At 55.1% G+C, this 26,068-nt stretch overlaps 2 protein-coding genes across 4 annotated transcripts; one reads left to right on the top strand and one right to left on the bottom strand.

Moving 5' to 3' along the window:
• Positions 1 to 5,749: 5,749 nt before the first annotated feature.
• BAK1 (BCL2 antagonist/killer 1) lies at positions 5,750 to 12,589 on the bottom strand. 2 transcript variants are annotated; one of them, XM_039241849.1, is made up of 7 exons: positions 12,357 to 12,589; positions 10,029 to 10,129; positions 8,896 to 9,031; positions 8,445 to 8,588; positions 7,185 to 7,365; positions 6,984 to 7,064; positions 5,750 to 6,589 (listed from the first exon to the last, which is right to left on the bottom strand). In XM_039241849.1, exons 2-7 carry the CDS (start codon positions 10,096 to 10,098, stop codon positions 6,479 to 6,481), a joined length of 723 nt encoding a protein of 240 aa, XP_039097780.1. In that variant the 5' UTR covers positions 10,099 to 10,129; positions 12,357 to 12,589; the 3' UTR covers positions 5,750 to 6,478. The 2 variants fall into 2 exon arrangements, with proteins under 2 accessions (XP_039097780.1, XP_039097781.1); XM_039241850.1 differs by having other exon boundaries at positions 6,497 to 7,064.
• Positions 12,590 to 13,801: 1,212 nt separating this feature from the next.
• On the top strand, positions 13,802 to 19,184 carry LOC120238151 (gametogenetin-binding protein 1-like). Of its 2 annotated transcripts, XM_039241751.1 has the most exons (7): positions 13,802 to 14,340; positions 14,895 to 15,010; positions 15,341 to 15,435; positions 15,659 to 15,803; positions 16,740 to 16,879; positions 18,530 to 18,676; positions 18,915 to 19,184. In XM_039241751.1, exons 1-7 carry the CDS (start codon positions 13,877 to 13,879, stop codon positions 18,963 to 18,965), a joined length of 1,158 nt encoding a protein of 385 aa, XP_039097682.1. In that variant the 5' UTR covers positions 13,802 to 13,876; the 3' UTR covers positions 18,966 to 19,184. The 2 variants fall into 2 exon arrangements, with proteins under 2 accessions (XP_039097682.1, XP_039097683.1); XM_039241752.1 differs by lacking the exon at positions 18,530 to 18,676.
• Positions 19,185 to 26,068: the final 6,884 nt, after the last annotated feature.

Below are 26,068 nucleotides of genomic sequence, written 5' to 3'. Positions count from 1 at the left end.
GGACCAGGGAATATTTCCAACAGCGTACAAAGCTGTTTCATCCCTCAAACCCTGAAACTGCACCCCTTTCCAGCAGGAAGTAGCGAGAGCGGTCATTGTCCCAATTCCTTCCAGATTGAGGAATGGTCATAACTCGGGGGGACTGAAAATGTGCCCCATTGGATTAATGAGGTTAAGGGGCGCCTGGGTGACTCAGTGGGTTAAGTGTCCGACTTCGGCTCATGTCATGATCTCACGGTTCGTGGGTTTGAGCCCTGCGTCGGGCTCTGTGCTGACAGCTAGCTCAGAGCCTGGAGCCTGCTTCAGATTCTGTGTCTCCCTCTCTCTGACCCTGCCCTGCTCACGCTGTCTCTCTCTCTCTCAGAAATGAAAAAAAAAAAAAAAAAAGGATTAATGAGGTTAAGACTAATAGGAAATTTAAAGCTTGTTTTTCAGAGGCCCGTCTCTCCCTTATCAGCTATTATTTCTTTTCAGACCCTACTAACAAACCCACTGGCTGTTTTCATAGAGGGCTGGACTGACAAATGAAGGTCACTGATACCCTTCCAGCCTGAGAGCAAGCAATGCCCTGCATTCTGTCACTGAGATAATGAGCCCAAGATCCCATCCAGTGTAAACAGGCTTTCAGAGCATGTGCATAACCCCTCTTGTCCTACAGATGACCTCCTGATCTCAGCGGCCAAATCTGGCTCCATTGTAATGTTCCGTCTCTACCCCAAAGTGAACTTGGGATGTCTGTTACCGGCACCTTTGCTCAATGCTCATGCTCCATCTTTCCTCATGAATACTCATGAGTTTACCCGCTGCTGCCATCAATATGTATGTAATCCCAACTCCTAAGATTATAAAAACGTATGCTACTCTTACTTGAAGGTGACAGATTTGAGCCAGCCTGTTACGTCAGTTCCTTTTGCTGCCTCTCAAGCCTTCGTGCTGCATACTGGACGTCTCCGTGATTGGCTTTGCTACGCGTCAGGCAGATGAACTTGGGTTCAGCTATACTATTTGCAGTTGCTTATGTTTAAATCAATTCTCAATTAATTAAAGTTGTAAATTTACGAACAGATTTTCTTTAAGTTTTTAGGTTTAACTTGTATAACTTTGATGGTCTATTTAGAAATCTTGTAATTTCTGTATAAAAATAAAAGCAATAACTTGTTCTTTGATTAATGTTCAATTAGCCCATGGGCTTGACATATTAAATTTGCTTGATCATTACTCTTGCCACTTACAAAGCTAGCTAAGTTCTCTTACATATTTAAACTGTATTTATACATTTAATATACGTGATATTTTCAAGCAACTCAAATTCCTCACAGGGTAGATTTACAAGTCAAACAAGAAAAAACCTTAAGCATGTAAATGACTCTCATAAGCCTAATAATTCAAGCTTCTAAACGTAGCAAATCAAGTTATCTTAAAGAGTTCAATACTGTTTACAAACATAATCAAATTATCTCATACCTTTCAGCTTCAAATTACAAGTCTAAGATAAATTATATAATTCAATTTGAAATCACAAGACTAATCTGTCAGATTCCCTAAACATGCCAACTTCTTTTAAATATTATACACACATTAAAAACACACACAGAGACTATCTTAATCTTCAAAAATCTTTTTCTTAACCTTACACAAATGAAGTAACATTAGGGACTTACTTTTATATAGTCATTCCTATTTTCCTCCTGAAGGTGGTAGAATAAAATGTTCTTTGTTCATATTTTTCTTGCCATAATTCTACAGTTACCTTATTGATTTTTCCCTACAACTAAAGAAAAGTCTGATAATTATTCTTCTAAATGTAATCCTAGATTTAAACTAAACTAATACATGTATTAATTTATATTATTTATCTATGCAAAGTGACAAAAATAACACTCATGAGAGATGAATGATGCAACTAACCCTTACTTGAAGAACCATCCTGTTCTTCCTTTAGAATACTTTTTTCTTCATCTATAAAATAGGAATAGTAATTTCTGTCTTAGAGAGCTGTACAGCCAAACGAGACATCTGTCATGAGTATAATAACTCAACACGTGTTCATTTCCTCCTTTTTCCTTTTTTGGCTCTACAACATTTCCCCAGAACTCAGAATAATGTGGAGAAATTCCAGGGTCTCTCCTTCTTCTGAGTGTAATAGGTAGGGGGCATATCTAGGAGGCATTTTGTGAGATGGAAGGAAAACGACTTTCTCCGGAAAGGAATCCCTCTCCTCACTCTGATCCCTCCACTGTTCACAGTGGGGTTTTGAGATGATTTAATGCTTTTAAAAAATAGAAATAGGGGTGCCTCACTGGCTCGGTTGGTGGAGCTGGTGACTCTTGATCTTGGGGTTGCGGGTTTGAGCCCCACGTTGGCCACAGAGATATCTTTAAAAAAATGGAAACAATGTGGATATGGTCTTTATATCTTTGTTTAAAGGATGTGTTAAGGATTCTAAGGCCATGTGAAGACCTGTTCCATTACACTACATATTACACTATATTACATACCTGGGTGGGGTACGCATTGCCCCACAGCCTTACCAGGATAGCACTTTGCTCTGAACCTACACGCAACTCTTCTCTCACACAGCCCAGCGGCTCAGCCTCCCGGAAACCTCATTCTTTTTCACTAAACACGAGAACCCATATCTCTAAGCCCAACACAGAGTTTCCCTTGCACTCTGATTCACAACATCTCCAACTCAGAGATGCTGGACATGCCAAATTCACCCCATCTTTCCCTGGTGTGGGTCCACCTGAGAATTTTAGCAAGAAAATGTTCCCATTCTAGAGGAAGCCTCAGTGCCTGCCAGATATGAATTGGAGAAGTTGTTCTCAGTAAGGTCAGAGGTCAGGTGAGAAAGGGGTCAGATCCAAACATGAGAAGGTTGGTGAGGGCAGCCTGCATGTGGCCAATCATCACAGAAGCCTGAATGTTGGAGTAGTTTTCACTCTGTGATGTGATGGAACAGACAACTTTGAAGATCTGTCTTCCTGCTGTGTTCTTAGCCAAAGCTGGGAAAAGTGGAAGCACCAGGCACCAGGAATGATTCCAAGATTGTAAAGCAAGAGTTGAGATAGTGGAGCGGAGAGGTGTTCTGATTTGCATATTGATTTCAACAATGGATGCCCGTTCAAATGTTACTCTCCGGGTGTCACATGCACACACCTTCACATCCTCACATATGTTTGGTCGCCAAATCTCATACTCCAGATGGAGGGAGATTCTGCGGCTTTAGCCCCTTCAGCTATTAAGCGACTTCTCCCAGAAAAGTACGGTTTCTGCTCATATTATTTCATCACCCGACCTTGGTCTTGTGAGACTGCCCCTCTACTAGATCATTCATACAAATTTGCTGGGGATCCCTTACCTGTCATATGCTCAATAGGCCAGATCACTGCTTTTTGTTCCCTTATTATCTGGTGGGCTGAATTTCCCCTCCCCCACATCTTTGATATGCCAGTAGTCTGGTGTTCACCTTTTTTTTTTTTTTTAAATGTCTAGCAATTGGTGAAACTGCGTCAGAAGCTGGGTTTGCTGCTGGTTTTCTGGTTCCTGCTCTTTGGGTACTTCCAGAAATCTTTGGTAACTCCATTCCTTCTCTCCCTCTGTCTCTCCCGTGCATGCACGCGCGCACCTGCCCCTGGGATTAGAGATCGAATTAAATCCATACTTTACAAGTGTGTTTGATCGAGGCCTTTACATCTGAGGTGGGTACAACTGGATCAGGATATGGTGGTGGTTTTATTTTAATTAACTAATGAATTAATTTTAATTTATTTCAACGCTATTCAGCTATTTAGATGGTCAGGTCATAAAAACCTATTCACTTCACTGAGCGGTTAGGGCCAAGGAAGGATTTTCTTGTTTGGATGGACACCTAGTGACCTAAAATAAACTTTTTTTCAAACGAGGTAAAATGGCAGACACATGAAAGTAAACTGTGGGGTGGGGCGGGGAGGCAGGGAGGTGCTGGGTACCAGGCGAGATGGGCTTTACACCCACACCGCGCAACTGAGCGGATGACACCGGAACACACTTCTCTCCCGGGGCTGGGCTGGACTGTTCCAAGTCAGTGGCCTCATAGACTGAGGACTCTAGACCTCTTAGATGGAAACGAAGCTACAATTTCAGAAGAACTATAATTTTGAGAATTTAACTTCCTTAATACCCGCAGAATCCAATCAGCTCCCCTGCACCCCCATAACCCCCCGCCTTATCCTATGCCTCCCAGCTTCTCACGCCTTCCTTTCAGCAACCCCGGAATGCACTTAGATTTCGGTTTTGGAAACTTCATCCTGGCGGAATAAAGGGTGGAGTGGAGGCGACCGGGGTAGACTCCAGCCAAACGTTTTGGGGCTTCTCATGCCTTTCTTTCAAGGAGAGAGTCCCAACCTCTTCTTACAGCGGCAGAGCTCGCCACACATCTAGCCACTGCCCGCCCGCCTTCTTCCAATGAAGGTTCTCGAGCGGTTCTCAAACCCCCGTGGGGCGGTGCGCCTGGGGGCCCCGCCCACCAGAGGGCACGCTGGCGTGCTCCGTGCGGCGACGGCCATCTTGGATTCGGGCAGCCCGCCCACCTTCACGGTCTTCTGAGCCGTGCGACCGTGGCGCTGCGGCTGCGCGAGGGGGTTTGAGAGGAGGGATGTACCCCATCCCCGCCTGACCCCCTGGCGGGCTTGTGCTGGAGACCAACGGCCCCGGTTTCCACCTGGCCGGCTTCTACAGAAAATCTTGAGCCAGTGCCCTGGTGGCAAGTGCCAGCTACCGCCCATTCTACCTGGTGATTCTGGGCAGGTACCTCAGTTTCCTTTATCTGTAAAGTGGGAGTTTAAAGCCCCAGCCCACCTTCCAGTCCCCCAGGCCACCAGCTATAATACCTAATAATTGGGCGTGGATGATAAATTTCTCAGCGTAAGTCCTGGCACGGAGAGTGTGTGTTCTGTGTAGGTTGTCTGTGAACTTTTCCTGCGGGTTGCAGGGTGCCTTGGAGCCACCACCCTTCCAGCCACCATTGCTGCAGGGGGGCGAGTCTGTACTTGGACTCTTTGAAGAGTTCAAAGGGAGAGGGGGTTGGCAAGACCCCCTCAGGGAGTGCAAGTGAAGCCCCTGAGTCCTTTAGGACCTGCATGTGACCGTTTTGGAAAGGTGTCAGAAACACAGACCAGGGTGCCCAGTACTGGAAAGACTTTGGAACATCTGAACGCCCCCGCGGTTATTATTTTTATCACTCCTAGCTGCTTTTTCCCAGAGGGACTCCTATGTGGCACAAAATTCCTGGAATCAAAAGCCCTGTGTGCGCTAGTTGTGGGGGATACGGGGAAGAGAGGACTGGGACACTGTGTCCCAGGCAGAGCCAGGTGTGGGGGAGAAGGGCTTTTGGGGCCAGCATGGATGGTGGTCCCAGGGAGAGGCATTCAAAGCAGGCCTTACATGGCCTTTAAGAGTCCCCAGACATATGCAGCTGCTCTACCAGCCAGAGCCCAGCGATTTGGAGTCTCCCAACTTCCTAAAGGGTGGGAAATTTACCTGACACACACATCCCTGGAAGAAGGGGCTAGGAGAGGTGGGGAGGAAGCTGAGGCCTTGTAGGGAGCTGGGGCCTGGGAGAACCACACCCAGCCCTCTACAGGATTCTGGAGGCCCAGTATGAGCTTTTATCCAGTAATAAACCAGGTAAAAGCCAGTCACACCCAGGTTCCCCCAATCCAGACCAGTGGAGAGAGGCGTAGCAGAGGATGAGACAAAAATTACCAAATGGGAATCAGAGATTGCAGTTTATTTCAGACACACTCAGAAGGTGGGGGCTGGCCAGTCTCCATCTGCACCCCCTCCCTGCATTTGGTTTAATCTACCCCCCAAACCCCTAGACTGTGCAAGAAAGACCAGGCACTCCCCACCCCCACCCACAGTGGGGGCTTAGGCAGGTGAGGAGTGAGGAGACTGGGGGATCAGGGGTTGAGTTCAAGTATTCAGTTTCCCCACCCACACCCCCGGATTACACTGTGCCCAGGCCGTGAGGGAAGATCCCAACCCTGGGGTTCCTAGTGACGTTAACATGTCTTTTCTCAGAAACCTCAAGTTGAGTTCCTTACCCCCTTTCCCTGACAATAACAAACCAGTCCTAAATTCTATAGTCTGGGCAAGGAGGGAACTTCAGCTCTCCACTGGCCCAAGACCCCTCCTTCCTTATCTGGAGTGATGGGGGTGGGGTGGGCTTCACTTGTAGTGAATAGGTTGGGTTTGAGTGGTAATAGATGAGGGGAAGGGAGAGAACTGAGGATCTTGAGAGGTGGGCTTCGGGGGTGCTGATGAAATTCTGACAGCTCTGGTCTGCACCCACAGCTCCATCTCCACCCCACACCTAGGCCTAGAATCCCTGAGAGTCTACTGCAAAGGAGATATGGGGTGGCGGGAGTAGGGGCAGGGGGAAAGCTTAGGAAGGGCCAGGGTTGGGCTCCAGGCCCAGCAAACAAGCTCTGACCTTCTAGAACAGCTGAATCCTAGGGAACACAGGGTGGCCTACTAGCCCCCACACCCCAGAGTTCCTGGCTTGGGCAGAGCGGTGGGAATGGGGGATGGTCCTTCCAAGGGTGTTCTATAAAGATAAAACCATTAAAAATTTTGAGGGGAGAGGTGACTCTCAGCCTCTTGCTTCCCCAAGTTGTGAATCTCCCCAGTGCCTAAGAGGTAGGGCTGAGGGTGTCCCAGAAAGCTGAGGAAAAGGCTATAGCTCCTCTCTGACAGGATGGGGACTAGAGAGGGGGCCCATTAGCACCATGCAATGTTGGGGCATCTCTGGCAGCCTGACTGACCAGGCAGGGGCCCTCCCAAAGCTGGAGTGCCCACTTCCTAAAGCTTCTATATTCTTGAGGGGGACCCCTAGAGGGGAGGGGGTGAGGGGAGAAAGCTTGGCTGAAGCCCAGGCAGGGGTCTTAGCTAGGACCCCAAAGGGCCCTCAGGGGGAGTCATGATTTGAAGAATCTTCGTACCACAAACTGGCCCAAGAGAACCACTGACAGAACTATCAGCACGTTCACGACGGGGCCGTTTCCCAAGTTCAGGGCTGCCACCTGCCAAGAGACAGAGACAGAGGGGCTGACAGCACATACAGGCGCTCCGGGGCTGGGGTAGGGCCGGGGGAGAGGCAGTCCCAGGAGCAGGGAGGAGGCTGCCGATGTTTGGGCACTTACCCAGCCGCCCCTCTGTGCAATCCACCGGGCAATGCAGTGACGCGTCATGACGTTGACCACCAAGGTGGTGACCCGGCCCAGGAAGCCGGTCAGGCCGCGCTGGTAGATGTGTAGGGCCAGGCGGTAGCCGAAGCCCAGGAGAGCCACCACTCGGCCCCAGTTGATGCCGCTCTCAAACAGACTGCAGGTAGAGCGTTGGTACTGTCAGTGGAGACCCCCGGAGGGCCCTGCAGCCTGCTGCTCCTCTCCCACCATCTGGTGGCAACCCACCCCGCTCCCAGCTGGAAAGCAAAATGGCTTAGCTGTGACTCAAGGTGGCAGAGGTTGCCCCAGCCTGGCCTCAGTTTGGGAAGAGCCTGCATCTCTGTGAAAGGAGGAAACTCAGAGGGCGTCTGGGCGGGCGGCTGCCGCCAGGTTGTGGCCCCAGCGCCGCCAAGTGCGGAGGGGCAGAGAGCAGGGAAGGCAGAGCGAGCAGACGGAAGCAGCACGGAGATTACCTGTGGGTGTTGCTGCTGGCCTGGCAGCCCGAGAGGCAGCAGAGAGAGAAGGACAAAGAGGAGGTTAGGACAGGACCTGGAATCAGAGCGGAGCGGGGGAGGCCTCGAAGGACAGGGACAGGATGTTTTGGCTCTGAGCGCTAATCCTCAGGCTATCGCTTACTCCGACCTTCACCCCAGCTCCGGCCACCACCTCGACGCTGACTCGTAACCCAGGTGTAACAGCAGGGGACACCTTTAAGTAGGGACGCTGGTCTGTCTTTCCTCTATTTTACAGATGTGGGGACTGAGGGCCATAGTCTCACAACGTCAGTAAGCGGCAAAGCTGAGATTTGACCCAGCCGCCTGGGCTCCTAACCACACCAGACTGCCTTTTGGACACCACACTGTAGCAAAGGGAAGCCATTTCTAGGACATTTGCCATCTGACTGGCTGTGGTATGAAATATGGTTCCAAATCGGAAGGCTGGCTGTGTCTCAGCTGGGCTGGGGGAGCTCTGGGGATATCCCTACTTGGGCATCCCTATCTGGTCATGTCCCCAGTGCCCGAGCTCACAAGAGCTGTGAGCTTATGTACCAAAGCTATGAGGAGTCTGGGGCCCAGAGAGAGAAAGACAGGGCCCAAGGCCGTGTGTGAGTCAACAGCAGACACGGGGATGGCACGCATGTCTCTTGACACCGACACAGAAGCGTGTACCTCCCATCCCACGGGCAGGGCACAGTGCGGGGCTGTGAGCCCAGCACAGAGGCCGGGCCGGGGCTACCTGGAGGCAATCTTGGTGAAAAGCTCATAGGCGTTCTCTGCTGTGGGTTGCAGGGACTGCAGCATGGCCTGGAACTCCGAATCGTAGCGCTGGTTGATGTTGTCGCCAATGATGGCAAGCTGCCGGCCCACCTGCCCCATGGTGCTGGGGGAACAGGAGGCAGGTAGGTGAGCAGAGGGCAGGCAGGGGCCTGGACTTGGGGAGAAGGACAGGCTTCTGCCCAAGATGCCCCTGGTCTTGTGGACCCTTCATGGAAGTTCCTGACATGAGGGCAGAGCCCAGAGGCATGGGACAGGCGTATGTTGTAAAGGGTCCAAGGTCCCAGATCGGGGGGGAGGGGGGGAGCCCAAATGAAAAAGGCCTCCCCAGTTCCCAGGATCTGCACAGTGACACCCTGCGAGCCTCCAGCTCCCTGAAGATGTCCCTGTGGGCCCACAGGGCTGTTGCTCACCTGCTGGGTTCTAGGGGCAAGGTGACCATTTCCGGGTCAATAGGTGCAGCTGCCCCCTCAGCCTCCTGTTCCTGCCGATGACGGTAAAACACATAGCTGCGGAAGACCTCCTCGGTGTCCCGGACTACCTGCTCCTCTGAGGATCAAAGGCAGGAGTCAGGGACAAAGGGCTGGATGGGGCGGCCCCATGCGTTGGGGATGGGCCCCTCTTCCTCAAAGCCTCGGCCGTCCTCACCCGTGGACAGAAGCGTCCCTACTCCAGCCCTTAGTTAACAACTAGTGCTTATTGTATACAGGGTATTTCTTCTAGCACTTTTCACTTAAGCCTCACACGAGCCTTGTGAAGGAGATAGAACCCCGGTTTACAGACGGGGAAGCCGAGGCAGGGGGTGTTTACATAACTTGTACAAGGTCATGCAGTTAGCATGGGGAGTGGAGCCAGGACTTCGTCCCAGGCTTGTGGGCCCCTGAGTTTTAGTGCAGGCTGGGGAGCCCTTCTGGCTCAGGGAACGTGGGACCTAAATTTGGAACTGTAGCTTTGGGCCCAGAAGAGTCACACAGGGACACAGTGACATACAGGAGACTTAACCCAAAGCCCAGGGAGCAGTGTGTAGTGGGCTGGGAACCGCAACCCTTTGATGGTCCCCTTGGAAAAGGGAAGAAGGGCAGCCATCTTACTTCCTCCCCAAAGTCATAACAATTGCTTCAGCAGTCAGCAGGCCTGACCGGTGATAAGCCTAGGAACTTCCTTCTTTCTCCTGCTATAGGAATAGAATAGCCACGCCCCACTCTCCTTTCTTTTCCTCAGCCCATCCTGCCCCTCTTCCCTGAGATGGCGCTGTGCCCACCTCACACTCACTCCAGGGCCTCTCCTAGCCTCTGGCCCCCATCCCCAGGCCCAGACTCGTCCCCGCTCCCAGGGCTTAACCTGGATGACACTCCAGCTTCTGGGACCACCTGCACACACCTGCCCTGGGTGGGGAGATGCTTTTCTCCTTCACCGGAGGTGAGTGAATGGGGGCAGGAGAGCCTGCCTGTAAGCCCTGCCTGGCCCTGTCCACTCCTGCTCTCTCCAACTTCTCAGACAGCCCTGGTGGCTGTGGGATGGGCGAGGGGGGCAGAGAGACCCTTACCGGAAGTAGCAGATGGGGCAGTCTCTCCACACCCCTGCCTGGGAGGGCCTGGGCCTTGCCCGGATGCCATTTCTCAGGTCCCAGTGGAGGACAGTGTTAGCCTGTGGGGACGGGTGAGAGACAGCAGAGATGGGGACGGGCTGGGACTGTTTGAGGAGGCGGTCCCCTGGCCACACAGGGAGGAGGGCGTCCCCCACTCCCAAAATGACCCCACCATCCTAGCTCCAGCTGAGTCTCATTGCACCACCTTGGGTCCCCGTGGAGTCGGTTGGCAGAATCAGAACCTACCATTTCACTAGCGAGAGAGAGCGAGAAAGGCAAGGCCCTCAGGATTTGTACCTAGGGACCTGGACCCCGAGGCTAGGAGCCTGGGGAGGGGTGGTTGTAGTGGCGCCTTCAAGGGTCTCACGTCATCTTTCACCTTGCTCCTGGGCAAGTGAGGCTAGTTTTAGAGGCCGGGGTTCTTTCTGCTGTTCCTGGGACCTCCTGCAGCCTCCCTAGCACACACTTACCGCAGGATTGCCACCACCTAGCCAATGACCTATGAAGCCTTGAAGGTCCCACTTCCCCTTGACTGTTTTCCAACTCAGGCGTGTTAGCCACGAACACTTACTGAGCACTTCTGGTATACTCACTACCACTCTCCCAGGGGTGTCAAAAATGCACATTAGGGGCGCCTGGGTGGCTTAGTCAGTGGGGTGTCCGACTTTCGCTTAGGTCATGATCTCACAGTTCGTGGGTTCAAGCCCCGCGTTGGGCTCTGTGCTGACTGCCGGCTCAGAGCCTGGAGCCTGTTTCAATCTGTGACTCCCTCTCTCTCTGACCCTCCCCTGCTCACGCTGTCTCTCTCTCTCTCCTAGAAATAAATAAAACATTAAAAAAAAAATGCACATTAACCCAGCAAGGTAACCATCATCATGCACGCCCCTTTTACAGGTAGGAAAAGTGAGGCACCAAGAAGTTAGAGCCCGAGGCCACATAGCCACTCAGGGAGTCAGGCTTGTAATCTGAATTTTTGTGAGTTCATACACTCAGTAGTCACTTAAGATTTATTTTCCAGTTTGCGCACCTCAGAGGGTACCCTTTCAAGGCGAGATTACCTGTTTACATCCCACCTGGGCTCCTCCCAGTCCTGCCTTGCAGTGCGCTGAGGAAGCCTCCTCCAGAGCTCCCCCACCCCGCCCCCCACCTCCCATACGTACCCCCACCACATACCTGCTGTCCTATCCCTGGCCCCAGCTCTCCTCCTTGCTCAGTCCTGGCCACAGCCCTGATCTACTCTGTGAACCCTCAACACAGGGAGGATTTCCTGGATGTGAGCTGTTTCACTTTCAATTTGCACCCCTTCATAGCCACCCCAAAGCTGCCTCCATCACTTTTTTGGGGAAGTACCCTTCCTCCTACCTCAGGGGAAGGCCCAGTCCTACCCTGGGCCCCCGAGCTCAGCCACCTCCTCCTCCCAGGGTAGACCTGACTACCCCCCCACCCCGCCCCACCCTCCTGCCTTTCAGGCCTGGGGCCATTTTCAAAAGTGCCCCAAGGCAAGAGCTCTCCAGAAGGTGTGGGGGAAGGCTCTCCACCCCTCCACTTACTGGGGACAGGGATGGGGGAAGGCCCATCCTCCTTGCCTCCCCTCCCCGCCTCCGTCCCTGGGAGCCAGCTTGAAACAGACCTTTGCCATCCTTACTCCTTCCGGAAGATTCCTTTCCCTCTCCCCTTGTCCCTGAACGAAACCGGGAGCCCTCGGGACAGCAGGGCAGGAGGATGCTGACTGCAGCACCAACTCTCTCTACTGCTACCCCAGGGGCTCACTGCTGTAGGTGGAGCATCAGAAAGGCCACCAGGGCCAGAGGCCTATGCTGACCTGGGCCTACCCTTGCCCTCATCTGAGTGGCCTGACTTCCTGGTAAGGGGAGTCCACTGTCTCTATTTGCCGGGCTTAGAATGTTCTCCAGGGGGAGATGCCTGTTTGGGCTGCAGACCCAGTCTAGGGGCTCCTAGGGCAGCAGGAAGCACCAGGAAAGTTCTCTCCCTGACCTTGACCTTGGCTCCGATCTCCACTCCCCACCCCGCCACAGATTACTAAAGGACCTGGTTCTTTAGCACCCGATTTCTTTGGTAGGAAGGGCAATGGGGGAAGCTGTCTGAGGGGAAGCCAGAGGGAGCCCCAGCTGGATCAGGGCCCCAGCAGGGGTTGGCGGAGCTGCCCAGGCAAGTCTCCAGGCCTCCCCGTCCCCACCCGGCTGCCTGCAGGTTCCCTGTATCCCCCTGGGCCTGGGGCTGCCGAAAACTGGGAGGATAGGCAGGACCCTCCCACCTTACCTGTCCCTGTCCGGACGCTTGCCCAGGCCCGGGATGGCTCACAGGGCCAAGGCCAGAGATCCTGATGAGGGGCCAGCGGCTGCTCCTGGGGGTCGGGTGCCCAGGCTTGACTTCCTGGAACAGGCGTCAGTGCAGTCTGGACTTATGTCTGGACGCAGCAGCCTCTGCTTGCCCCGGCTTGGCCCTAGGGACCCGCGAGGCTGCCCGGATCCTAGACATGCCGGCACTTCCCGGCTCCAGTTAGCTCCCTCTAGAGGAAGTTGCTGTGTGGCCGCCGGATGCAGATGAAGGGCCTATAGCCTGGGGATAGGTCTGGGCTCAGCCTCGGAGAAGGCGCTCCACCCTTTACACTTGGCTCCCTGCCTCCCCCCCCCCCCCCGCCCCCGTCAGGTGGCATGGCTCCCCTTCTCCCACTTCTGATTCCCAGTCCTGGTCTTTGATCTTTACCCCCTTTCTTCAATCAACACCAATAAAAAAGCTAGGATGGCAGAGTTCCTTAGGCACCACAGTGTGCCTTCTACTAGCTTTATTAATTTATTTGGGGTGGAGGCGCGCACACACACACACACACACACACACACACACACACACACGCAAGCAGGGGAAGGGCCGAGGGAGAAGGGAAGAGAGAATCTTAAACAGGCTCCACACTCAGGGCAGAGCCCAATGTGCAGCTGGATCTCAGTACTGTGAGGTCATACCCTGAACCGAAATCAAGAATTGGATGCTTAACCGATTGAGCCACTCAGGTGCACTTCCACTGAATCTTTTCAATAACTCTTGGAAGTAGGTGCTGTCTGTTGTACCATTTTACTGACGATCAGATTGAGGCTGAGTGGGTTTAAGGAACTGCCAAGGTCACTAAGCTGGGTTTGTAATCAAGTCTATAGGTGCGGTGGAGAATAATAATACTAAATAGAGATTCAACGTGCAATTAAGATGGGAGCACGAGGCACCCTTGGTAGTCTCTGGAGATCTGAAACCCTAAAGGTGATAAGCAAGTAAAAAGAGACAAAAACAGGGGTGTCTGGGTGTCCCTGGGCACGTGTAAGTGGATGCTGAGAGGCAAGAAAAGAGGGAGAGGGAGGACAGACACTCTCTAGCTGTGAGGAATGGTTCTCAAGGACACATAACACGCAACCAGGGAAGGACAAGTCACAGGGAGAGAGGTGTGTGCAGGGGCCCCGAAAGCCCCTGCCCCATTCTCAGTCCAAGTACCCCCAGCTTCCTCTGCCTGCTCCCCACCCCCATGCCTACTCAGCCTCACCAGACACCTCCAGTCGGCCTTCCCATACCTTCTTCCCCTGCCTCATCGACCCCACCCCTCCCTCTCTGCCCCCAACAAATCACCTCCACCATGTCTTCCTCCTAGCCTCCCCATCACCCCCCCCCCCACCTGACCTTTGCCTTCTAGAACTCCTGGAAGTTTCCAACTGGAAGTTTTAATTTGAAAACCCCTCCTGTTCTTAAGCCGTTAGTAGGGTGGCTGTGACGGCCCCTCCCTCCGAGTCAGGCTCTTTCTCAAGATGGAGCCCCCAGCTCCAACCCCTCAATCCCGAATTTTGGGCCGCTCCTCCATGTTCCGCTTTTTCCGTAGCCTGGTGGGGAGCAAGGGCAGCCCAAAGAGCTCTGATAAGGCCCTGATAGGGAGTCGGGCATGCTCCTCTCGAGAGCAAGATGCCACCCCACTGATGATGAGCCGCCAGGGAGGGGTGGGGAGGAAGGAGCCAAGGCCATCCACAACACCGTCCTACACGCTCTCTGTGGCCTTGCCACGGCAGGATCCTTTGGGGCTAGGGATGGGGGACACGGGGGCCCAGACCTCCACCCCTGTAGAAGTCCTGAGAGTGGGGGCCCAGGGTGTAGAGGTGAAGCCCGTCCTGCCCAGGGGAAGCCAGGAGGTGCTGGGCAGCCTGCCTGAGAAAGAGGAAAGGGAAGAAGAGGAGGAGTCAGCAGGGGAGGCCTCTGGGGATACAGGGACCTCAGACAGGTGAGGGACTGGGCTGTGGATGGCAGGCGGGAGCCTGGGATGGGGGTACTGGGGCAAGGATATGGGAGGACCCAAAATGAGGGAGGCCCAGGAATGTGGGTCTTTGGATGGGTAGAGGCATGGGGGTTGAGGGGGGAACAGATGTATCAAGGATGGGAAGGAGCGTGGGGGGGATATTGGGGGGGCAGAGATGGGGTGGGTCTTCCCACAAGTCAGGGGTTGTGGGTGGAGGTGCCAAAGAAGGACAGGCTGGGGACTGGGACAAGAGAGTGCCAGGGTGAGTCAGGCCGCCATTGCTTCCCAGCTCCTTCCTGATCCCCGCTCCACCCTGCCTTCCCTCCCCACTCTCTCCCTCCTCGTTCCCACTCTCTGTGTGGAAGGAGGCCTCCCTCTGCCTCTGCTCCCCACCTTCCTCCTCACTCTACTTTCAAGGGAAGATAGGGGGCTGAGCAGAGCCTATAGGAGGGCCCTTGGGGACTCGGGGGTGTTTAGGGAGCCTTTGCCACATGTCTGGGCTCACCTGCTACCCCCATCTGACTATGCTCTGGGATCAGGGGCCACTTTGCCCAAGCTTTGGAGGCGGAGCAAGAATGCCTGCAGAGGGCCATGGGGCCACTGGAAGTCAGCCCTGAGACCTTCGCCGGGGAGGAGGAGGAGTGTCTGCTTGACGGTGAGTGTGGTGGCTGCAGGGGTCGGGGCAGTGCCAGAAATAGAGCCTGTTCCTCAGATGCCCCAGGGGCGTGACAGTGGCCAGCTGCTCAGCTTTTCTGTGTCTCAGATTCCTCATCTATAAAATGATAAGTATCTCTCTCAGAGGCCAGTTGCAAAGAGTCAATGGAATGTCCTTTGCAAAGTGCCTTGTGTGGGGCACGTAGTAGGTGTTTGCTGAAGGAAATGAGGGGACCTCAGCCTCACTTCGACCTGCTTGATGTCCTTACCTGCCTGGGCCTGGGCTACCCCTTGTTCCTGTCAGCCCGTCAGTGACCCTGCCCCTCCACAGGAGACCTCAGGCTGGCCTCTTCGAAGGTGGGGGCAACTCCTTGGAACCGCCTTCTCACCTTGTACAAGCAGCTTCAGAAATCAACCACGCCCAAGGTCTGTAGAACCAGGCTGGGGCAGTGGGGGGGGGGGGGGGGGGGGGGGGGCGCAGCCTGGGTGGGGCTCCTCCCTGCATTTGCCTGGGTCCCAGGGTTTGTGGCTTGGGCAGACCCCTCTCAGCCTTTCGGGTTCCCTCCTGCTTTTGGTTTTATCTGGGGGTGGGCCTCCAGGCTTGGGTCCCTGTCCTCCGCACCTGCTCAGTGGCCCGGCATGCCCTCAGTTTCCTCTCAAGGAAGGCTTGCCTGATGAGGAGAAAGGCAAGGAAGAGGAAATGGAGGAGGACAGCTCACTCAAGGTCTGTGTCCCAGGCATTGTCACCCTGCAGTCACCGCTGCATAAGACTTTTAGGTCAACAGATACAGTGGGTAAGTGGAACACCCGACCTGCCCTCAGGCCACGGGGGCTTTGGTCCCGGCTCATAAGTGTGATACCACTTCTCGCCACCAGGTGGTACCAGAGGACCTGAGATGACCACTGGAGATGGGGTTGGGGGGGGACCCGTGAGGTGGCTCAGCTGGAGCCACAGGCTAGGTCTAGCTAGAGTCCTCCTTTTTCAAGGTTTGGGAGGCAGTAAGGTGGGGACTGGGACTACAGCTTGCGTTCCAGGAGCACCACCCACTCCAACCCAGAATTCTAACTTGTTCAGTGGGCACCTCCATCCCTGGTTTTCCCATCGCACGCTGCTGTGAGGGTGTCCCAGCGCTACCCAGACATGGTGAGCAGATGGGTCAACGGTGGCAGTATAACATGGTCACACGACACGATCGTTGTCGACATTCACACAGCCATTACTATGGGCCACACCCTCTTCTGAGCACATTTCATGAAATACCACTTCGCAACTCAGAGGGAGGTCCTATTATAATCTCTACTTCGTAGTGAGGAAACTGAGGCACAGAGAGATCAAGTAACTTGCCCAAGGTCACACAGTGGTAAGTGGCAGAGCTTGAACATATGCAGTTTGGGTAGTTCCAGATCCTTTCTCATGAGTCTGTGGCTGGTGGAGGGTGGGGTCAGATGTCTGCCCCTCGCTCGCTCTCCCTAGGAGGGGAAGAAACTCACACTCACACAGGTGGGAGGGAGTGCTTGGCAAGTGAGTTTCCTGGCGAAGTCAAGGGGTCTGGCCGGCTCCAGGTAATGGGAAACATAGGGGCTGGGGCTGGGGCTGGGGCTGGGGGTGACCAGGGACTGCACAGGGCAGGGATGCGGCCTGGAGAGCCAGAGCCACCCCTTCTCCCTTCCCACCCCAGCAGGTTGCTCCACCCTTCTGCCTGTCCCACGCCCATCTCTCTGACTCTCAGGTTTTGTGGAGTCGGAGTTAAAGAAGCTTTTGGTAGTACAACGGGAGTCCCGCCTCTGGAAGATGGGCAGCCATGAGGGCCGGGAGCTGCTGACCCAGCCAGAGATCACCCTGGAGGAGGCGGGCATTGTGGACGGCCAGGTACACCTGGTCTGTTCACCACCACCCCACCCCACCCCCACCTCCCGCTCTGCGTAAAGGCACTCAAGAGAGTGGGGCCTCCCACCTCTGTCAGCCCCTGGCCCTGGCTCTAGCCTCCCACTGTCTGGGTAGGGAAGGCAAAGTCCCTTCTTGGTGGTGGTATTTCCAAGGAGGACCTGAAGCCCCGTGCATATACACAGTTCTCCATCAGTCTCTCTGTCTCTCACTTGACCCAGAGTCCAAAAATCCATTAACATTAAAAAAAAATTTTTTTTTAATATTTATTTATTTTTGAGAGACAGAGAGAGACAGAGTGCCAGAGAGGGAGGGACAGAGAGAGAGGGAGACACAGAATCCAAAGCAGGCTCCAGGCTCCAAGTTGTCAGCACAGAGCCAGACATGGGGCTTGAACACACAAACCATGAGGTTATGACCTGAGCCAAAGTTGGACGCTTAACTGACTGAGCCACCCATGCATCCCTAAAAGTCCATTTTTAAGTTGTAACTTTGCCGTTCACTTGCTGTGTGGCTTTGGGCAAGTCCCTTCCCCTCTCTGGGCCTCAGTTTCCTCCTCTGTACCGTGAGGGGTTTTGTCTAGGTGGCTTTAAGTCTTCCTCACGCATCTGTAATTCACATAATGTTGCTGTTATGCTTTCTCTGCCATTCACACCCGTGCTCACTCCCACAAACCTACCTGTAGGTTACCTGTTGTGTCACAACAAGGACCACCCACTGCCCGCCTCCCTTGACGCTGGCCTTCAAGGTCAGGCCCGTCCCAGACTCTCTTGAGTACATATTGATGGATTTGTGTTAAAAGAATGTGTGTGTCCTTTTTGAGTTCATTTTCCTTCCTTCCTTCCTTCCTTCCTTCCTTCCTTCCTCCCTCCCTCCCTCCCTCCCTCCCTCCCTCCCTCCCTTCCTTCCTTCCTTCCTTCCTTCATCAACCTGTTCTTTCATGCAGTGGACATTTGCCCCTGATGGTCTGTGTAGCTTCCTTTTGTGGGAAAGTAAAGGACAGAGAGTCAGGTTCAGAGACCAAAGCTTTAGTTGAAGCCCTGCTCTGGCACCGACTTGCTCTGTGACTCTGAATGCAGGCCGTGGCTTCCTTACCCGCGAGGGGACACTGGTGGAAGGATCACTCAAGAGGGAGAGGGGCTGCCTGCCAGTCGCCAGGGGCGCTCCAGTGCTAGGGATCTGACGTACCCCCTCGGGGGAAGGAGTGCCAGAAGCACATGCCCACCGACACTGAGGGGCAGCCTCTCATTGTCCTAAGCCCACATGTCTGAGTCACAGGACCCCCCGTGTGCTCTGGGGAGCAAGGCTGTGCCCCGCACCTGAACCTACACAGCTGGTCAGCTCTGGCAGGGGCCCTTGCTTTTGCCTTTTCCCACGAAAGGGATCTCATCACCCTCCCCGCCCCCTTCTCCTCCCTCTCCCCTCTGGAACCACCCCTGAGCCAGGGGCCATAGTCCTGGGGTAGCCTGAGCCATATTGGGGGGGTGGCTAGGGAGTTTCTGGGTGGTGGCAAATCAGGGCCCAGCTCGGTCCTCACTGTGGGGACAGAGCTGCCTCCGGAATATCTTCCTCCTGTGGGTGTGTCAAGGGTCCGACCCTCATCACCACCCCCACTCTCTCCTTATCTGCCCTCAGGGACACCAGGCTGAGGGGGAAGGAAGCCGCCCCCCAGCCTTTGGGGAATGCTGGGGGCCTAGGGGAGGGGCACTGAGGCAGCTGGAGCACTACCCTAGGCTGGAGGGAAGGGTGCAGAGCCCCCTCGGTGTGGTGTCCAGGACAGAGGTGAGGGAGGGGAGGGGTTCCCTGGGGTGCCTGACTCCTGGGGCTTCCAAGGACCACCCCCAAGTTGGAGGGAGAAGGGTCTCTCATTTAGTGGGAGGGAGGTGGCTCGTGGATGGGGGCCCAGCTGTGCAGATATGGGGGAGGGCCTGGCATGGCCTCAGGGTGCTTATCTCTGGGGGTAGCAGGGAATGTTCTGGGGGTGCAGAGGCACCTTTTTTCACCCACTTCTGCCCCCTAGCACCTGCTCCTGGAGGAGATGGACGAGATGGGAAACTGGCCTCCAGAGTGAAGCTGGTGCTGGCCCTGAGTCTGCCCTGCTCTCAGATCCCTTCAACCCGAGTAGGGATTTAGCCTCCCTCTTCTGAGGGCACATCCAAGGAGTCCCTGGGGCCAAGGGGTCTTGGGCTAAATGGAATCCATGTGTCTGCAGGGTGGGTCTGCCCAGCAGAGTGCTCCTACCCATCAGACTCAGGCCTGTGATATTAATAAAACCCACTTTGACTTTGGCTTCCTTGGCTGTCTTTGGATCCCGCCCCTCATCCTCAAGCCAGGAGCAAGCTCACAAGCTCAAGGCTATCCAGGGTCTCAGTCTAGTCCCCAGTGTGGTAGCCACAATTGCAGAGTCCCGGGTTCCAGTGGAAGGGCCCCAGTGGGGCATCTGAGCTGGAGGATGGGAGGTTAGGCGCACCTGCCCTGGGGGGTGGGGAAGGACTGGTGGCCCAGAATGCCAGGACAGCCCCTGCTACCACAAGACCAGACCCTGTTCCTAGGAGCATCCCTGACTTCCCTCCCTTCTAAGTTCCCAGGCCAGGCTTGCGGCCTCATGGGGAGGATCCGGGAATTCTCCAGCAGGAACTTCCTGCCCAGCCAGCACAGGGACAAAGCCAGGAAAGCAGCCCTGGGACCATGGGGACCTGCTTGGAGGGCTGGCTGAGGCACAGGTGAAAGATCCTGGGGTGATGCAGGAGGGCCCCTGCTGCAGGGGTGGGGGCAGGGCCTCAGCCTGCTGCCCCTGACCCTGGCCTCTGTGCTATGCTCACTGCCAGGTACCTCTGGGGATCCTGGTCAGAGGGAGGTCCCAACATCTAGAGAAGACCGAGCTCTAAATCCCAGAAGCAAGGATAGGCTTGAGTTGGGGATACACGATCCTATGCCCTTACTGGCCATGGAAGGGCCCAGCCTCATACCTGGCTTTTCAGGGATCCAGTGGGAGGGCGGAAGAAGCCCAGTTTGGATACCAGGAGGTGTTAAATCCTTGACTCAGGCTCTGGGCTGGGGAAGATCCTGGTGGAATGGCTCATCTGACTGTCCCCTGAGTCAGCCAGGAAGCTGCCTTGTGACCCTATGACTCACCTGTGCCCTAATTATTTCCTCTCAGAGTCTGGGCCATGGGGAAGAGTGGGGGCTGTAGACAGCAGCCTGCCGGGGGTCCCTGGTCACCTGGACCCTGATCTCCCCCAGTGCAGATGTAGCACACCTCATGGACCCCGTGGAGAGGATACCTCCTCTCCCTCCCCCATCCTAATAGGCCATGACCTTGTGCCAGGCCATGCCCAGGCTTGAGGGGGAATCCCAGGGTCCAGAGCGCTGCAGGACAGAGCTCCTGCCTCCCCCCCCCCCCCACTGCCGTTGCGCTCTGGGTGGGGCCAGCCAGTGGAGTACACAGGCAGCCCCACATATGGTTGGGTGCAGCAGGTCACCTCCGCTCCTGGGGAAGGGGAAGGAGGGTCGCTTCCTCAGCCCCCACAAGGGTGTGGCTGCTCAGGACTGAGGCAGCAGAATCTCAATTTAGCATGAGAGATTCTGAGGCGATGGCTCCCCTCTCTGCTTCTCTCTTGTCCTTTCTGTCGAGGGAGGGGCATGCTACTTGGCGCCCCCCGCAGAGGCGGGGGCGAGTTTCCTATGAACCACAGAGAAGAAGGTCTGTGAAGCAGGGAGGTGGCCTGTGGGGGCAGGAAGGGGGTCTGTGCGCTGGCACAGGCGTGAGGGCCTGGTCCCGGCCCCTCGGAGTCCTGGGCCGGTTTCTGTGGGTGGGACTGGTTAATCACTCATGAGTGACAAAGGCAGGAGTGACATGGCCCAAGGACCCGCTGTCAGGGTAGGCCCAGTGGGGAAGTGCAGAGGGCTGGGTTCAGGCTCACAGCCCATGTGGAGAGATCCTGGAGTTTCCAAGGGGCTTCCGGGGACCACTGCATAGACGCATCTGTGGGTCAAAGCCGAAGACCCGGTGTCATTGGAAGCTGCCTTCCGTCTGTGTGCAGGCAGCAAGGGTGGGCTGCGGTCACTGCCCTGTGGGTTGGGCTCTGCAGCGGGGTGCTTGGCTCAGACCAGAGGGCTCTGGAACTCGGCCAGGGTGCCTCTCTCTAATTCACTCAGAAGGGCCAATGGGGTTGGCAGTGGCCCTGGGCCGGCATGTGGGTTTGAGGGGAGCCATTATTTTGGACCTTGTCAGGTCTTGGCTCCTTTTTGGGTTTCTCGTCTTTCCCATCTTCTTCTGTCTCTCTCTTGTCTCCGCGTGTGTATCTCCAGTTTGTGCTCCCCCCGCCCCCACTGCACTTTCTTGCTGTGTCACTGCCTCTTGCTGCATGTCCGGTGGGATGAAGGTAAGAAAAGCAGCCCCCAGATTATTCTGAGGGTGTTTTGGGGACCCACAGGTGGCTGAAAAGAAAGGGGAATATAAGGGGTAATGGGGGGGGCAGATGGTCCCAGGGAAAAGTGGTCAGGGTCAAAGCTGGGCCTGCCTTCCTGGGGAACCGGTGGAGTCTGTCTCCCTGCGGGCTCCCGGGCAGGTCCTTTGAGGGGAATGCTGCCTGGGGCACTGGTTGCCAGTGAGTCTTGTGCATCCTGGAGCAACAGAAGGGTAGAACGCCCGTATTCTTTTCCAGGTGGGAAATGAAATGGAGAACAGAGAGGCAGAGAGGAGAGACTCACTGGGTTGGAGCCCCAGCTCCAACGCTGGCAAGCTCCCGTGGCCGGTCCCATGCCCCTCTGAATCTGTTTCCACATCTGCGAAGTGGGCAAATCACGGGGCTTCTCTTGTGGGCCGAATGAAGTGCTATTTGGCACAGAACAAATATTTATTAAGCTTCTACTACATCCCATTCCTATTCCAAGGCACTGGGGAATAGAGCAGAACAAGATGTACAAAACCCCTTTTTCTGGAGCATTTATTCTGTTGCTAGTAGAGACAATAAGCAGATAACACGCAGGGGAGTGACAAGTGCTATGAAGAAAGATGAAGCTGGGAGCTGGGTAATGGGATGCTGCTTTAGACAAGAGTGTTGAGGTGGGAAAGGCAGCTCCCAGGGGATCGTGTGTAAGCAGGGACCGGGAGGAAGTGAGAAAGGGAGCCATGGGGGTGTTGGGGAAAGGGCATTACAGCAGAGGGGACGGCAGTGCAAGTGCCCTGAGGCAGGAGCAGGCACCTGTGTGTTTGAGGAACTGGAGGAAGACCCTTGTGGCTCCCCGGGGAGAGAGTGGGAGGGAGAGTAATACGTGAGGTCAGGAGTTAAGGCAGAGTACAAGTATTTTGCGCATCTGCGTCTTTTTTTTTTTTTTTTTTAAGGCTTATTTGGTCCGCGGAAGGAGTGACATGATGCGGTTTACAGTTTTACTTTTTTTTAACATTTATTCAGTTTTGAGAGACACAGAGAAACTGAGTGTGAGCGGGGGAGAGGCAGAGAGAGAGGGAGACACAGAATCCGAATCCAGGCTCTGAGCCGTCAGCACAGAGTCCCACTCCGGGCTTGAACCCACAAACCATGAGACCATGACCTGAGCTGACGTCCGCCGCTTGACCGGCTGAGCCACCCAGGCGCCCCGATGTGGTTTACAGTTTAAAAGCCTTCCTTGGCTGCTGAGGGGGGAAGAGACCATAGGGGGCGGGGACTGAAGCAGGGAGGCCGCTTAGGTGGTGAGCAGGTGGTCTCACGGGCTGCTGTAATTCTTAACAAAGGTACTGGGCGTTGCTGGGGGTGTGGGTGGGGGTCCTTTCCCACCAAGGAGCGCCCCCTAGCCCGCACCTGTGCAGTGCTCAGCCAGCGACTCCCGCGGTGGCACCTCCCAGCCCCGCCCCAGAGGGCGGAGAGGGGCGGCCGGGGCATGGATCCGGGAAGGCAAGTAGGCGGCCACGGTCACGCGTGGGCGAGTGCAGCCCCAGCGCGGGAGCAGGCGGTTGGCGCGGGCCGGGCGTATGCGCACCGAGGCGCGGCAAACGCAGCCTGGCCTCGACACCCCTGCCACCCGGAGGCCCCCGGCGCGCACAGAGCGTGCGCACCTGGGCCACGGCGCGGGAGCCACGCAACCGCAGGGTATTTCCGCTCCCTGAGGCCTCGAGGCCTGCCCGGGCTACCTCTGCTGAAGGCAGTTTGATTTAATTTGTGAGGAGGCCAAGGATAAAAGACACCCTGGGGCGCCTGGGTGGCTCTGTCGGTTGAGCGGCCCTCTTCTGCCCAGGGCTTGATCTCACGGTTTGGGAATTCGAGGCCCCGCATAGAGGGCTCTCTGCTGTCAGCGCGGAGCCCCGTGACCTCACGCCCCTCCCCCACGCACGCTCCCTCTCTCAAAAGTAAACAAACATTTAAAAAACCACTGTATGGGGCGCCTGGGTGGCTTAGTCGGTTGAGCGTCCGACTTTCGCTTAGGTCATGATCTCGCGGTTCGTGGGTTCGAGCCCCGCGTCGGGCTCTGTGCTGACTGCCAGCTCTGAGCCTGGAGCCTGTTTCAGAGTCTGTGACTCCCTCTCTCTCTGACCCTCCCCTGCTCACGCTGTCTCTCTCTCTCTCTCTCTCTCCTAGAAATAAATAAAACATAAAAAGTAAAATAAAATAAAATAAAATAAAAAACCACTGTAAAGAAGATGCATAATTAATAGAACTATATCTTGGAGAAACTTAAGAAGGAAAAAGACGCCTCCCTGCCCACATAAAATTCACAGTCGGAGGTGTGGGGTGACCTCGGACCCCTGCCATAAAATCCGATGATAATGTTCCTGTAATACAGGGTTGGAGACCACAGAGGAAGGGGCTGGTAATTCCAGCAGGGAGGAATCCAGAAGGCTTCAAGGAGGAGGCGCCTTTGTGATTTGGGCTTGCAAGGGGAGGGGGAATTAGATGAATATGTTCGGAAGGGCATGCCCGCCAGGAGAACCCTGTGGTGACCCGAAGGTGTTCGGCCTGCACGACAACCCCGCCTTCCACCTCCCTGCGCCATCCTGGACTGCTCCCCTGGGCCTCCTTGTTCCGGCCACCTGTTCATGCTTAGTCCTTTGTTCTCTGCCATCCATCCCTCCTCACACTTGCTCGCTCGGGGCCTTTCCCGGGGCCCCACTTCACAGCCACAGCTTCCCGGTCCTCTCAAAGCCTCTGCCCCACCACTGCCCAGTCTTCTCTGCTCCCTCTTGATGACTCCTGCCCATCCTGTACACCGCTTCTCCTGGGGCGCTCACGTCTCCCTGGCGAGGGACACACGGGATCCGCGGGTTCACCTGCTCTCCCCAGCCCTGGACACGTGTACAGTGAAGGCAGGGGTCTGGTCTCCCTGTCAGAAGTGTCCACCATGATGGCTGGAACACAGCAAGGCTCAACACATGCTCCTAGACTGAATGGTAGGGGTGTGGTGTGGGGAGAGGGGGCTCAAGGATATTACCGGAGAGATAGGCAGGAGCCAGATTATATAGGACCTGAATACCATCCTTGACATTTACCCTCAGGGCACTGGGAGCCATAGAGCGCTGAGAGCTGGGAGAGTGGCATGGCAAGATCTACCGTAGGGGATGGAGTGGAGGGGACAGGGGGCCGCCTGGGAAGGAAGCTGTCACGACTGTCATAGTGAAGAGGTGTGGGCCTGAGCTGGGACGGTGGCAGATGGGGTGGACAGGAGGACACTTGGGTAGTCGTTCTCAGTTGGGGGCATTTCTATCTGCCAAGAACCACGTGGCAATGTCTGGAGGCATTTTTGGTGTGTCACCAGTTGGAGGAGGGTGCTGCTAACCTCTCTCTGGTCACTTTCCTCATCTTTGATAAAGGTCATTAGAAGGATTCAATGGGCTAATACATGTTTGGTGTTTAGAAAAGTGGCTGATACATATTAAACACTATGTAACATGAGCTACTGTTACGTTAAATCAAATCCTCTGTTTGGAGCCCTGCACTCGCTCCCCATCACCTAAGTGTGAGCCAGAGTCCTTTCCCAGGGCCCATAAGGCCCCGCTCATCCAGGTGTCTCTCGGTCTCTGACCCCATCTCCTGCCGCCCTCCTTCTTGTCCTGTATGGTCTGGCCTCACTGGCCTCTTTGCTGTGCCTTGCACAAACTCAGCCCACTGCTGCTTCAGGGCCTTTGCACTTGCTGTTCCCACTGCCTTGGAGGCTCTGCCTCGAGGAACTTAAGTGATGAACTTCCTTACCTCCTTGAGGTCTTTGCTTAGCTGTTACCTTCTCAGCGGGCATTTCTTAACCACTGTACGTTGGGGGAAAAATCATCTGTTTCCCTTTATCCCCTGCACCTGGCTCTCTCCCTGTGCTCCGCACTGCTTTATTTTCTTCAGGGCACTTTCATCACTAACGTATCACATATTTCATTTATCTAGGTGCTTATTGTCTCTCAACTGGAATGTAAGCTTCCTGCAGGTAGGCATTGTTTGCCTGTTTTGCTTGCTGCTCTGTCCCCAGGGTCTAGAACCTTACTAGCACATTCTTTTTCTTTTTTAATTTTTTTTGTCTTTGAGAGACAGAGACAGAGAGCAAGCGGGACAGGGGCAGAGAGAGAGAGGGAGACACAGAATCTAAAGCAGGCTCCAGGCTCTGAGCTGTCAGCACAGAGACCGACGTTGGGCTCGAACCCACGGACTGTGAGATCATGACCTGAGCCAAAGTCGGACACTCAACCGACTGAACCACCCGGGCGCCCCATTACTAGCACATTCTAAGTAGACCTTAAATAGTGCTTAAATGAAGGAATGGAGTGAGTTAAGCGAAAAATCTAATCAGGAGTCAGATAGGTAGGAGGTGAATGGAGAGAAGGTAGAATTGCAGAGGGGAAGGGAGGGCCTGAGTGGACCTCTGAGAGGGGCCTGAGGTCCTGGCATGGCTTGGGGCACCGAGCCTTGTGAATCTTCCCTCTCCAGGCCTTCTAGCCCGATCCATTCACTGGGATCTGACTACAGGGAGCGCCCTGCTCTGCCTGCCAGGCCTGAACAAGGGCCCTCAGCCCAGGCAGATGGCCAGGCCTGAACAAAGCGTCCTTTTCCCTCTGATAAGCTGCCTCCTTCCAGGGGCATGTAGGGCAGGACATGTTCTGCTGCTCAGGAAGCGCCTGAGGGCCTGGGTGGGCCTCTGAAATGGGCCTGGGGGATGGCTGCAGAGGCCACCCTGCCCAGAGGCTGAGCAAAGGAG

Source organism: Hyaena hyaena, unplaced genomic scaffold (assembly GCF_003009895.1).
Source record: "Hyaena hyaena isolate Hyena2069 unplaced genomic scaffold, ASM300989v1 scaffold_202, whole genome shotgun sequence".
NCBI lineage: Eukaryota > Metazoa > Chordata > Mammalia > Carnivora > Hyaenidae > Hyaena > Hyaena hyaena.
The sequence above is the reverse complement of the archived record's forward strand: the minus strand, read 5'-3'. Positions and strand labels throughout refer to the sequence as shown.

Coding starts and splice junctions, on each gene's coding strand:
- BAK1 (XM_039241849.1), bottom strand. CDS start 10,098: ATGGCATCCGGGCAAGGCCCAGGCCCTCCCAGGCAGGGGTGTGGAGAG. Junction 8,589..8,895: donor TTGCCCCTAGAACCCAGCAG/GTGAGCAACAGC, acceptor CTGTTCCCCCAG/CACCATGGGGCAGGTGGGCC. Junction 7,065..7,184: donor TTGCACAGAGGGGCGGCTGG/GTAAGTGCCCAA, acceptor GTCTCTTGGCAG/GTGGCAGCCCTGAACTTGGG.
- LOC120238151 (XM_039241751.1), top strand. CDS start 13,877: ATGGAGCCCCCAGCTCCAACCCCTCAATCCCGAATTTTGGGCCGCTCC. Junction 15,011..15,340: donor GGAGGAGTGTCTGCTTGACG/GTGAGTGTGGTG, acceptor GCCCCTCCACAG/GAGACCTCAGGCTGGCCTCT. Junction 15,804..16,739: donor TAGGTCAACAGATACAGTGG/GTAAGTGGAACA, acceptor TCTGACTCTCAG/GTTTTGTGGAGTCGGAGTTA.